The 13795-nt window shown below is 34.3% G+C and overlaps 1 protein-coding gene across 2 annotated transcripts; it reads left to right on the top strand.

Annotated features, from left to right (window-relative positions):
* The first annotated feature begins 1919 nt into the window (after window positions 1-1919).
* Window positions 1920-11985, top strand: LOC125659599 (programmed cell death protein 10-like). 2 transcript variants are annotated; one of them, XM_056149437.1, is made up of 6 exons: window positions 1920-2009; window positions 3794-3935; window positions 4480-4533; window positions 4821-4947; window positions 7896-8022; window positions 10232-11985. In XM_056149437.1, the coding sequence occupies exons 2-6, from the start codon at window positions 3858-3860 to the stop codon at window positions 10356-10358; spliced, it is 513 nt and encodes a 170-aa protein (XP_056005412.1). In that variant the 5' UTR covers window positions 1920-2009; window positions 3794-3857; the 3' UTR covers window positions 10359-11985. The 2 variants fall into 2 exon arrangements, with proteins under 2 accessions (XP_056005412.1, XP_056005413.1); XM_056149438.1 differs by lacking the exon at window positions 1920-2009 and adding an exon at window positions 2014-2210.
* Window positions 11986-13795: the final 1810 nt, after the last annotated feature.

Here is a 13795-nt window from a genome sequence, read left to right as displayed (position 1 = left end):
AGCTTGAATGTAATGATATAATTGTAAAAGACTCCCCCTCCCCCTTGAATTAAGAAAATGAAGTCTGACGAATTCTTTTTTTAATTGGAAAACTCGAACCACCCCAGTCTGATTAAAATCAGACCCCATACTCATTATCATATCGTTGGTGTCCCCAACGATATAATGATGAGTATAGGGTCTGATTTTAATCAAATTGGAACCACCCAAGAATGAGAACTTTGAATGTCTGGCAAAAAACTTTGAAAACGATTATACGTGCCTGTAATAATAAGTGTAACAGTTCCATTTCTATAACAAACTTTCAAAATTTGTAGGATGCATCTATTGATATTTTCATCCACTCATTGTTCCACTCGAGATGCTACATCAGATTATGACCTATATTTTCTGGATGAATGACCATCTTATAACATAGGAGGTCCATTCCTCAGAATGTAGTGGAGAATAACATGGATATATGTCGATGATTCTCGTGACAAATTCAATAAGTCCTAATGTATGAATGATTCTCATTCAATCACGATTATAACTTATAAATAAAATACTACGTCTGGTTCCATTCTGATTTAATCAAACCTTGTAAAAGTCGACTCTGCGAGATTCCCATTAATGTTGCCTGCGTAGCGAGCTCTGGTGCATTCTGACAACCTTTGTTGTATATACATATAACATAATTCATACAAACACTGATAATTGTACCATGGTTGGAGCGTTCACTCTGGAGTCGGGACGTCCTGGTTTGGTTTTCTGTCCCGGCGCCAAGTTCCACATTAATTAATTAAGTGACTGTAGGACGGAAATAAAGGTCAGAATTATGGGTCAGGTCACGGTGGGTGTTATTACGGATCAGGTCACGATGGGTGTTATTACGGGTCAGGTCACGATGAGCGTTGGCACTATAAAGATCCTACCTGCTACAGCCTTGAGCGCCTCAACCTAAACTGGTGACGTCTTAATTACTTTGCAGTGGAACGTAAAACAACAAATACATTCCTTATCCAGATACATACATGTATCGGAGAGAAAAATAAATTTAGAAACTTTTGTTAGATTTAGTAAACTATGGACTGTTTTATGGGAGATACGCATATAACAATGTATAATGAAATTTTACATTATTGTTCCATTTTCAAAAGTTATTCAAAAAGGAGTGTTTTGGATATAAAAAAAAAAAATTCTTAAATTTTACTTCTGAAATTCGTACATAGTCCTCTGTATACATATATAATAATAATGATAATAAAGCCTTTATTTATCCAGGATTACATATTTAGTTACTGATGAAAAGGTGAGAATAACGAACAGTGATCAATCTCATATGGAAGCCCATTTAGGACCTATCAAAAATATATTTTGATTTGAAATAACGAATTCCAGACTTATAAAAAGATATAAAGCCCCCGGAAGCTCCTGGATTTTACAGATTTTATGGGGCTTGAAATATTTCTCCTATTGAGTCATTTGTACTATTTTCTATCATTTTAATAAGGTGAAATTAATAAAATGACCCAAATTATAAGGGGTTTTTTTTTTGTGGAAAAAATTAAGTTATCCCTATAGAGTAAATCAAGAAATCAAAATATTTTGTAGTTTATTTCTCCAGGAGTGGAAGAAATTATTGCTTCTTTTATCGTTTGGGGACATTTTCCTAAACAAGATACCGCGATTTACCTTAAATTTGAAAAGTTTAGGGGGGGGGGGGGGGCGCCGCGCCTCTAAATCCGCCAAAGGTTAAGATCGCGCGGTGCTAAAATCTCAATTCTATTTTATTTATTTATCTATTATTATTATTATTTTGCATCTGGCTGATCTCTTTCTATACTTTTTATAAGTCAGAACCACAGGCAACTGCATCGCTTGGGGTCGAGTTTACTATAATACATATTAAAAAAAAAAATCTGACTCTCATATGCAAAGGGGGGTAATTCAAATAGTGATTTAATTTTTTGGAACTCTTTTGCTCCGGAGGTTAAAAAACTCAAACGAGGATCTAGTTTTGTTGACAGGTAATCTTTTTATTTGATTTTTTTTTTTCAGATTTAAAATAATTTGTATGAGGAAGTATTTGTTCATGGGACCATATTCGTGTGTGTAATTGTAGAATTTAGAGTTTACCACGTGCATCGATCAATTGACAGTACATCACATGTCTTTTGAAGAGCGTTTACTTTAACTTTGATCTTGACAAGAAAAAATACCTAGCTTAGGTAGGTGTGGTCATCAAACTATGAAGTTTGGGTCTACAAGTAATAATTTGATAAGCTTCGACAACTACTGCTGTTAGCGTATGGTTGTTTAATTCATAAATAGTGTCAGGAGTGTGAATCCATCAGCACAGACTAATTATTTTACTTCCGTACCACTGCTTTCGTAAATATTTTTAAAATAGCTTACTATTTACAGAGAGTATATGTAATATATGCATTTTAGAATGAAAGATTATCTGTTTTCATTGCTGTAATGTACTAGATTATAGTTAGGTCAGACAGTGGAGCAATCACATGGGTCATCAGTCTATACGAAAGTTTTTTGGACCACACAGGACATTCGGTCCTGTGTAATCAATGAACACACCGGACCGAACCAAATTTTGTCAGACCGAAAAACCTAATGTAAAAAAGAGAAACACGTGGAAATGCAAAACCAAGGAAATCTTATTTATTATACTAGTAATACTATACCAGGGATCCCTCCCGCATAATACTTTAGACGGTCCATGCGGTTTAATCACATTCATTTACGTATTTGGATTTGTGTGATATTTTTTACTTATAACAAACATTTAATTGACTCCGCGTCAAAATAATAAAGCTTAAAACCGAATACTGAGACATCGGACATTCCGGTCCGGTGTAAAAAATGACACATCGGACCTGAGGCACTGCACATCGGTCAGGTCCGACGGTCCGATGTCTTTCGCATAGACTGGGTCATATAACGTATTGGGTTTGAATTCTTGGAAATTGCTGTCGAATATGTCGTTAAAAGTTTATGCTTCACTTTGAATGAATAATATTAACACGCACTTTAAGTATATTTAATATTATAGATGATGTTTGATTTAACATGTTATGTATTCACGAATGAAAATGAAACATCTGATGAATGAATTGATCATTCAAATCAAAAGCAAAAATACATTGAACATTATAAAAGATAAGGAGGTTTAAGCCTTGGAATTTACATGCCATTTGGGCTTGTAAGTATGCAATTTCCACATGCCCACTTCCCATTTTACCAGGTTCTGGGCATCAGGCTCCCAGGATTTTTGGAAGACTGTGCTCCTGACTTACCAACTGAGCCATCTTGTCATGAGCTATTGAACTCGATCACTCAGAAGTACAAAAATTTATAGCGAGCAAAAAGCGACGCGATGAGCTCGCTCTAATTATTACGCAGTTTAGTCACGTGATTTGCTCCTCATCAGCTGAAAAATGATGGGGACTACCCATAATGCTTCCGGAAAAATGTCGCCGTCACTTCAGTATACTTCATTGACAACCCCGTAGATAAAACAAATAAATAGTTTGGAAAGCACCACAAATGATTTTAAATTCCAGACAAGCTTTCCCATACCTTCATACGTTTTGTTGTGGATAATTGCTTGATTTGAAAGAAAAACAATCACAGCTAATGCACTGTTTACATCAACCGCATTATATTTCCCGCGTTAAATGCATTGCCTCAAGTCGTGTTGTAAGATATTTAGGAATTTAAAAGGTCTCAACGGTCACATCGTAAACATATTAATTTTCTATCAGAATTTAATTAATATATTGTGTTTGTACAGATTAACAGTACCCCAATGTGACACTGGAACATTGTCACCTGTAACCAGTTGAGATCTACAAACCATGACAATGGGGGACAGCAATAAAAACCTGTATGCCAAAATGATTGTGGATGTTGTCCTGGGACCGGTGCTGGAGAGGGTAGGTTTCATTGCTGAAGAGAAACATTGCCAGTGTTACACAAAAATCATATACATGTATTTTAAAAGCATTCATCAGGATTGTTTGGTTTTTATGGGTTTTTTTTTTGGTGTGTGAATGCATTGATAGTGCTTGTTTTATCATGATGTGAATTTGTTGATATTCTTGCCTTTCATTTTGGCATCATTTCCACGTATGAACCACGTGGAATTTCGTTAAATATGATGATGTTACATCACTTGCATCCATATATGTATGGCCATTTTCATTGGTATCTAATTTTCATTGTTTTTATAGAATCATTCATAATTCATAAATTCAAGTCTCCCATGATTAAAGGAAATTAAACAGCAATGAAGAATCACAATTCATCAGCCATGAAATGAAGTGTCCATAGATGAGGCTATTCTATTTTAATGTAAAGCAATGTTTAGAGCTTTCACAGCCCACCCACCCACCCTACGTCCTTACTCCCCCTTGTATATACAGGGGTTACTTACTTTTGTATTGAGTATTCAAAATTAGTTTTATTCTTTATATCTAGCTTGAAAAGAAAGACGTTTCGGCAGCACAGACATTGAGATCAGCTTTCACAAAAGTGAGTGTATGGGTATTTATGTGAGAGTGCATGATACACTTATTAGAAATGTTTTCTTGAAATTGATATCAATCAAAGACCTTTTGCTACCAAAAATAAATCCCTGTGATGGTTATGCATAGTTCTACTGTATAGGAGGAATCTCTACAAATTAGTTAATCTGTATTTAATTTTTTTTCAACAAAAACGGAGCTTAAACTTTAGCAAGCAATATTTAAGTTTGTCATTTACTTGATCAATCTAAAAACTACTGCACTTGTAAACTTATTTGATTATGTTTATATCAGGTTGACAATGGACTACCAGGTTTCGCCTATGACTATGTCAAGGGGGTCCTAAAGAAGGCAGAAATTCATGAAAAGTTTGATCTTTGTGAAACATTGTTGAGGCTTGGTGGATCACAGGATTGTGAAGGTTAGTGTTTAAAGTGAACAAAGAGCTGTTTTGCTGTTGTGGTTATGGTTTGTTACTGACATTGAAGATTTGGAGCTCATTGTTTCTGGTCTCAGTCTGACATTGAAGAATTGGAGCCCAGTGTTTCTGGTCTCTGTCTGACATTGAAGACTCGGAGCTCATTGTTTCTGGTCTCTGTCTGACATTGAAGACTTGGAGGTCAGTGTTTCTGGTCTCGGTTTGACATTGAAGACTTGGAGCTCAGTGTTTCTGGTCTCAGTCTGACATTGTAGTCTTGGAGGTCATTGTTTCTGGTCTCTGTCTGACATTGAAGATTTGGAGCCCAGTGTTTCTGGTCTCTGTCTGACATTGAAGACTTGGAGCTCAGTGTTTCTGGTCTCAGTCTGACATTGAAGACTTGGAGCTCATTGTTTCTGGTCTCTGTCTGACATTGAAGACTTGGAGCCCAGTGTTTCTGGTCTCTGTCTGACATTGAAGACTTGGAGCCCAGTGTTTCTGGTCTCTGTCTGACATTGAAGACATGGAGCCCAGTGTTTCTGGTCTCTGTCTGATATTGAAGACTTGGAGCTCATTGTTTCTGGTCTCTGTCTGACATTGAAGACTTGGAGCCCAGTGTTTCTGGTCTCTGTCTGATATTGAAGACTTGGAGCTCATTGTTTCTGGTCTCTGTCTGACATTGAAGACTTGGAGCCCAGTGTTTCTGGTCTCTGTCTGACATTGAAGACTTGGAGCCCAGTGTTTCTGGTCTCTGTCTGACATTGAAGAATTGGGGCCCAGTGTTTCTGGTCTCTGTCTGATATTGAAGACTTGGAGCTCATTGTTTCTGGTCTCTGTCTGATATTGAAGACTTGGAGGTCATTGTTTCTGGTTCTGTCTGACATTGTGTGTGTGTTTGTCTGCAGCATTGTCCATGATGGCAACTTTTGAACTATGTAAGGTGAAGATTCAATAAAAAATAAGTCTCAATTTTGAAAATACATGAGGGAATAAAACTGCAATGCTTTATTCCAGCATACTTAACATGCTTCATGAAAAATATGTTGATGTAAAGCATTACAGTTCATACTCTTATATTTATTTTACAAATCGCATTTTCCTCTACCAATTTCAGCACGCGACACAATCCATTCATATTGACTATGAACAGATTATGAACTAGCTTAAAGCACGCGACTGAGAGAGCATAATGATTTGAAAAAATACAACATGTGTTACAAAGATCTCACAAGTCACACCTTGGATTAAGATTGTGAACTTACGTGGATTATCATCCCAATCTTGCGGTCTCCTACCTCCAAAATACAGTGCACCGTGCAATGTTGATAAAGGGCAGGGTGAGACGAAGTGTGACGTCATGTCTATATGTTGACGTACGTCACAATACGACTGTGACAGAGGCTAGGAGTTCGTTTTATGCAACAAAATAGAAACAATTCAAACAAACGGTGTTTTAGTAAATGAATATAAGGCCAAGTAAAATTAATTAGTAGATTATCATTCCCGCCCGCCCCTCGAAAATCGCCCTGCCCTGATTTTTTTTATTTTTCAAAATTACGATTTCCGGATATTTTTATGTCCGGTCCGGTATCGTAAACGTACTTTGTTTCACTTTTGCCTTTTAGAAACCCAAATACACATGTAATTATGATTTATAAAGCCTTTTCTCAATGAGAGAAGGCATTTTCGAGGTCAAGAATACCATGGCGAAAAATAAAAAATAAAATCCTCCCACCCGCCCCATTTTTTTAATGAAGTTTGAATGTTTACTAATTAATTTTACTTGGCCTAAATATAAGAAATGAACATAATGTTTGAGCTGTTCATGGTCAATATGAATGGATTTGGATTTGAGGCAAATTCTCTGTGAATCACGCTAGTGATTCACAGAATTTGTCTCAAATCCAAATCCATTCATATTGACCATGAACAGCTAGAAAGTGATGTTCATTTTTTAAATGTATTTTCAAAAATACATAGCTGAAGGCTCAAGTGAGCTTTTCTGATCAAAATTTGTCTGTCGTCGTCGGCGTAAACTTTTCACGTTTTCATCTTCTCCAGAACCATTGGGCCAATTTCAAACAAACTTGGCACAAAGCATCCTTGGGTGAAGGGCTTTCAAGTTTGTTCAAATGAAAGGCCATGCTCTCTTCAAAGGGGAGATAATCACAAAAATGCAAAAATAGGGTGGGGTCATTTATAAATCTTCTCAAGAACCACTGGAAATTTATTTGGAAGCTTCCTGACATAGCGCAGATTCAAGTTTGTTCTCTGGGGGTAGGATGGTGCCACAATAGGGGATCAAAATTTTACATAGAAATATATAGGAAAAATCTTCTTCTCAAGAAACATTGAGCCAGAAAAGCTGAGAATTACATGAAAGCTTTTCGACTTCGTGCAGATTCAAGTTTTATTAAAATCATGACCCCCAGGGGTAGGATGGGGCACAATAGGGGATCAAAGTTTTACATACTATTACATAGAAAAAATCTTTTTCTCAAAAACCATTGGGCCAAAGAAGTTTACATTTGCATGAAAGCCTCCTGACGTAGTGCAGTTTCAAGTTTGTTAAAATCATGGTCTCTGAGGGTAGGATGCCTAATAGGGGATCAAAGTTTTACATACTAATATATAGAGAAAATCTCGAAAAATCTCCTCAAGAACCATTGGGCCAAAGAAGTTTACATTTAGTACATGAAGGCTTCCTGACATAGTGCAGATTCAAGTCTGTAAAAATCATGGTCCCCGGGAGTACATGTAGGTTCGGGCCACAATAGGGGCCAAAGTTTTACATGCGAATATATACAAGGAAAATATGTAGATATAGTGTTTTATAAACACATCTTGTTTTGAAATTGATGTGGGTACATGTACATTTATCAAAATCTGATTAGGACAGGTGTAGATTATTACTGTGTGTAGAAATTGATATTATTTATTTATATTTTTAGAACTACGCATTTCCAGACAAGAGCCCACATTCCAAGAACTGAACAAATGTGCTACAGCTTTAAAGAAGATCCTTAGTCGAATTCCAGAACAGATTTTTGACAGAAAACAGTTCTTAGAAACAATCAAGTAAAGATTTTATTCTAGTGTCCATGGTTAATGAAACTTTGAGTTAAATAACATTTAGCAGCAAATGGAAAAATAAGGTATGCCACTGAAATGCATAAATTGGGCATAACCAAAAACATAGCGTCAAGAACTGCTGGCCATATGAAATATGTCAAATCCGTGAAATGTTTTTAAATCCATAGAGGCATATGTTTCACAACGCTGCAGTGCTTCTCTGGTTATCTGTCACTTTACACATAGTACAGGGGTAGTTAATAGGCTATATCCATCTATCCATCTTTTACAAAGAGTGGAAGACTCTAATCTGACCTTTAATTTTGCAAAATCTTTTACTGTAGACTTCTCATATGCATGTAAACATAATGCTTGTGAAAATACCTTTTTATTGTTTAAAACAAGAATAGATGATTCATCACATGCTGAGATTGCATGGTTACGGCAAAACTTCACTGATGAGAAAACCTTGTATAGAGTACTGTTGTATATAACAAAGCTATTTCCAGCCATGCATGTTGCTTTCCCTGTCAGGGAATGAATGTATTGAAGTACATGTATGCACTAAGATTAACCCAAACATGAAGAATCAATTCAGTGTAACAAAAGAAAAGACCTATAGGGAAAAAAGTCACATTGTTATATCATTGCTATTTTCTAGTGTACATACATGTATCTACAATATGGATAATTAGCCTTCAAAGTTGGCCTAAACAGCATTTTCCCGATATATCTCTGATTTTGACATGCATTTTGGCTTTTGAAGTACTTCAAGGCAGGCCTATTTTGATAGGTTACAATTTTTAAGAACAATTTACAATAGTATTTTCTTAGGGGCACTCTGCCTTGGGGTTGAAATTCACGACAAACTGACAATAAAATGTTTTCGAAAACCTGGTTTATATTTACACATTGTGCTTTGAGTAGCTCAGTCAGCTGCACTGCTGGCAGCATATGCTGTGATTGATTTTTGCCATGGTTCAAATCCACCACACACCTTAATTTTATTTTTATTTTGTACATGATTTCACATTTTCAACACTTTATTTCATATCTTATAAATAAATTATGTGTATATTTTCCCACAATAATCTAGTTTAAATGCATATCACTTCTTCGAAATTGTAAATTCTCTGCCAAACACAGTCTAGTGGAATTGTCCTCGCCATGGTAATTATTCATTATGCGTTACTCAACTCTAGTATATGTGTAACGAAAAAAAAGTACACCATTCAAGAATTGTAGAGTTTGCTTGTCCAGAACGTTTTTTGGAAAGGGTTCTGTTGTTGGTAAAATACTGAAGAATCGGCACATTTCATTGCTGGGGAAAGATGCAGATTTCATTTATTGTTTTAATGTTGCCAAAAATAAATGTTTTTTAAAATAAATGTATATCAAGTATGGAGTTAGCCTGAAAGTAAATAAAACTGTATATATACCTTTAGAAAAAATAATATATATCATATATTAAATAGATCTCAAATTGCGTAAACAATACATGTATCATGCTAGTACATCATTGTAAGAGGTTTATTGACAATGTCCACATACCAAAGGCATTGAAAAGCAATCAATTACATTAATCAGCTTTAGGTGAAAAATATAGGGAAGATCCAAACTGAGGTCATTTTCACAAAAGAAAGGTGGAATGTGCTGAAGTAATTTTTCTGTTAAAGTTATCTGCCCTTTGATCTTACTATAAAATGATTTTCTATTGAGTTATTTGTTATATTGATGTAATACAGGGCCAGTAAACAAAGTTTCTGTCTCCAGTTACATAAACTGGTTTAGATATAACATGATTTATACATTTTTTTAGTGTGGAAATTTATGAGTTAAGAATTTTGCAATTGCAAAAGAAAACAAAGAATTGGTTACTTTTTATTATACATGTACATAACTTTAAACATTTTACTCTGATTGTCCCCAAATTATTTTTGATAAATGTATTTAAAAGGATCTTGAAGATTTTGTTTAAATATTTGTAGTGAATTTTATGATATGTTTGAAATCATTTTTGGTGACATATTTGAAAATATCTGTGAATGTACTGGAAAGTACATCATTGGAATCTACATGTATATAAATGTTCAAATAAACATTTAGAGATTTCCTCAGTTTTCAAACCCAAAACTGTATTGTTTAAGTATGTTTGTTTGTCACATTTTTGATGTCTTAGAAATTTCATGTGATGATACTGTTTGTTTTTCTGTAGAGAAATAGCCAGTGCGATAAAACGTTTACTTGATGCTGTAAACAGAGTGATTGCAGAGGTCCCGGCAGCAGATAATGGCAGTAAACAGGTCAGTGATCGTATGACCAGTGGAATATTAATGGCCTGACATTAGTGTTTTCTGCAATATTAAATTTATACTTGCTTATATATGGATTTCATTTTTGGTGAATTTTTCTTATTTTTAATATTGGCTATTGCATCCCAACAACATTATTGTTGACATATGAATACAATCTATGTTTCTACATTATTTACAAAAAGAAAAAGATAATTTGATGCATGCATTTCCTTTATCCTTTTTTTTGTTGTTGTTATTATTTTATGCATTTTCTTTGTATACAATTATTATTACCAAAGACATATATAGTAGATATTAGTAACTTCCCCAAGTCTCATATTATCCTGCGGTGTTTCAGTAAAAATGCACACCCTGATTTAAATCACGTATACCATCTTATTAATCAAAGATATAAAATTAAAACTTCCAAATTCTATCATCTAAATATTTAAAGATTATGATGTTTTCATAAAATATTTCACTTCAAAGTAAAATGAAAGTGGAGTTTCCAAAGGAAACATGTGACCCAAATTTGGCCTAATTGGTGAGATTTCAGGAATATGTTTGATGGTACGACTTTTGTTTATTTTTTTTGTAATAGAATTAACTTATTTATATTTGTAAATAATTTCATATCTTGTTAAAATTCCAATTTATAATAGGAATGAAATAAACTTAATATAATATCAATTTATCAAACCAATGAATAGAATTAAGAATGTATAGGTGGGGCTGTAATAAATTTCAAGCAGTGAACATGTCACTGATGGAGCTGTGTATCTATCTCTGCCAATACTATTATTTTTTTATGGGGGAGGGTGCACAATGTTTGTTTTTTTTTTTTTTTTTAAATTAATTGAGAATTGAAACGGTCCCCCCCCCCCCCCCCCCCCCCCCCCCCCCCCCCCCCCCCCCCCACTGAATTTCTATTCTACTCTCAATTGTCATATTAATTGTAAAATATGTTGCTTGTACATGCATGGTTTAAAATCGAACATCTGACAAGAAAGGTATCCCAATTGTATGTCATTGTTTTTTTCCCCCCACAAATTTTTTTGTCAACAGTAATGTTGTTAGGGTTGTACTTGCAAGTTGTGTTTTTTTATGCACCCTTTCTTTTTGTATATATTAACACCATAATTAATTATTTCAATATATAACACTTGATTAACGATGAAGTACAGCAAAGTTTGAAATTAATCATGTGATTTTTTGAACCCCTACTGACATAATTGTTGTCCTCACAACAGAAACTTCTGGTAAGTGGTTCTTCCATTATCCGGCGCACACCTCTTTCAGACTCCGCACTCCTTATGTATATATGTTATGTGTGCAGATCTGCATATTGCTTAACTTTCTAATCTACATGTATATATGATCTTTGTGTAAATTACATTCATTACAAGCAAATTACACATGACATACATGTATATATATCTTGGAGAAAAAAACCCACAAAAACAATGACACACTTTTCCAATAAGTAAATCATTATAGGTAGCTTGGCTTATGATGATATAAAAATGTAGTTGTTCATTGTATATACATATACATCAACACTGCTGTTCAATGGTCTTTTTAAATTTGAACATTTTAAGAAGTAAAGGCTAGGACCAAGGAATGAGAGGATGCCTAATAGTTTTAAAAATTCTATGAAAAGTGAAAAATCTAGCAATGTTGACTATTTATACCCACGCATTCCTGGTCATTCTGGTAAAAAAAAAAAAAAGCGTTCTACTGCTGCAACGGTTTCATCAATTTTGAATGGTTTTGGGAAGCATGCAAGGTGCATGAAATGGAAAAGGTTTTACATAGAGAAAAGATAAATTGTCAAATCTGTCAAGTTTTATTCGTAAAGTATCAGAATGTGTGTGACGTTCTGGGTTTGTGGATTTTAATTGTGCATTTATTCTTTGTTTATAATAATGTTTTATATATATATACATTGTACATATATCTTCTGTTGGTTTTTTTTTTTACATTGCAGTATATAAATCTTTCAGTTGCTTTTTATGCTTTCTTATAATGTTTAGCTCACCTGAGCTGAAGTGAGCTTTTCTGATCAAAAATTGTTTGAGGTCCATCATTTTCATGGAAAACTTTTCACATTTTTTACTCCTACATGAATAATAATTACTATTTGTAAGAAGAACAAGCAAGCTCCAAGCAATATTTAGTGTATGTAGTGATGGCCTAGGTTAGCATTGTGACCCCTGGGCCCCTTGTTAAAATTCTCTGCGTATAATGTTGAATTAGTCCTCTTCAGTTTTTAAAGTTATTGTTCTCTAAAAGTTGGAATTCATGTATCAAGTTTGCCTAGTGCCAGGGAATTTTATGGCTAGAATCTACAAATGCTCTCAAACATTTAGATTATTCACAAGTTCACAATATACATGTATGCCTATAGATAATTAATTTTGTTCACTATACAAAATATGTTCCAAGTAGTGAAGAGATAAAATTTTGTCCCTGTTATGCCAGATCTGCAATGACATCAAGATTTGCAGTGAAATATCGTATATCATTTTTTTTTCTGTGGGGTGATAAATTTGACTTATTTAGTGCTTAGATAGCTTTCTACCAAAATGTCACTTGCCAAATATGCACTCAATTGCAACTTTAATATTTACAAGAGAGATAACTCTTCCTTGTCTGCCAAAATTTATTCTGCAAAAATTATTAGCATACCTTTGAGCCTTAATTTTAGACCCATGAAAACCCCCGCTATATGGTATATGCCATACAGATGGCAAACTGTTTCTTTTAATGATAAATAAAACAAAAAGTGACATTCATATATACTGTGACCATATATTATTTTGTTGTTTTTGATGGCCCATGTTGAAATGGTTTATTGTAGCGGGGAATTAACATAATATTGTTATGCAATAAAACAAATGTCTCAATTCGATAATCATTCTTTCTTGGTCATTTTCGATTTGATTTTTAGGAGGAAAAAACCTGTATGCTACTTACGATATCTGCTTTTAAGGAGAAATAACACAGCAGAGAAATCTGATAGGAAAGTGGAAGATGTGTTCCAATCGGATTAAAATCAGCTCCTTTCTTGTTTATACTGTCATCTCATGTAGTAGCAACATAAAACAAGGGAGCGGATCAAGGAGCGGATTTTGAAATAGAAAATTTTCAAATTTACTGTAATAAGAAATGCAGTTTTAGTAAAAAATAATCGGGGAGGGGGGGGGGGATTAAAACTCCTGCTAGATTCGAACCAATGATGTACAGATAAGACGTTGACACAACCTACTGAGCTACCCAGCTAGGCAATTATATTCAAAAGGAATGTACAAGCATTTCTGATACATGTATCTATATTTTCGTTCATGTTTCAAAGGAAGTCATCCATTATCATGATGTGTTATTTCTCCTTAATAATCAAAATCTGCAATTATTTTCAAGTTTTCTGTCATCCACCATTTCAAATATCTTCAATGAAATTCTTTTACAAGAGAGGAATTATCATA

Source organism: Ostrea edulis, chromosome 9, assembly GCF_947568905.1.
Source record: "Ostrea edulis chromosome 9, xbOstEdul1.1, whole genome shotgun sequence".
In the NCBI taxonomy this organism is placed as follows: Eukaryota; Metazoa; Mollusca; class Bivalvia; order Ostreida; family Ostreidae; genus Ostrea; species Ostrea edulis.
The sequence above is the reverse complement of the archived record's forward strand: the minus strand, read 5'-3'. Positions and strand labels throughout refer to the sequence as shown.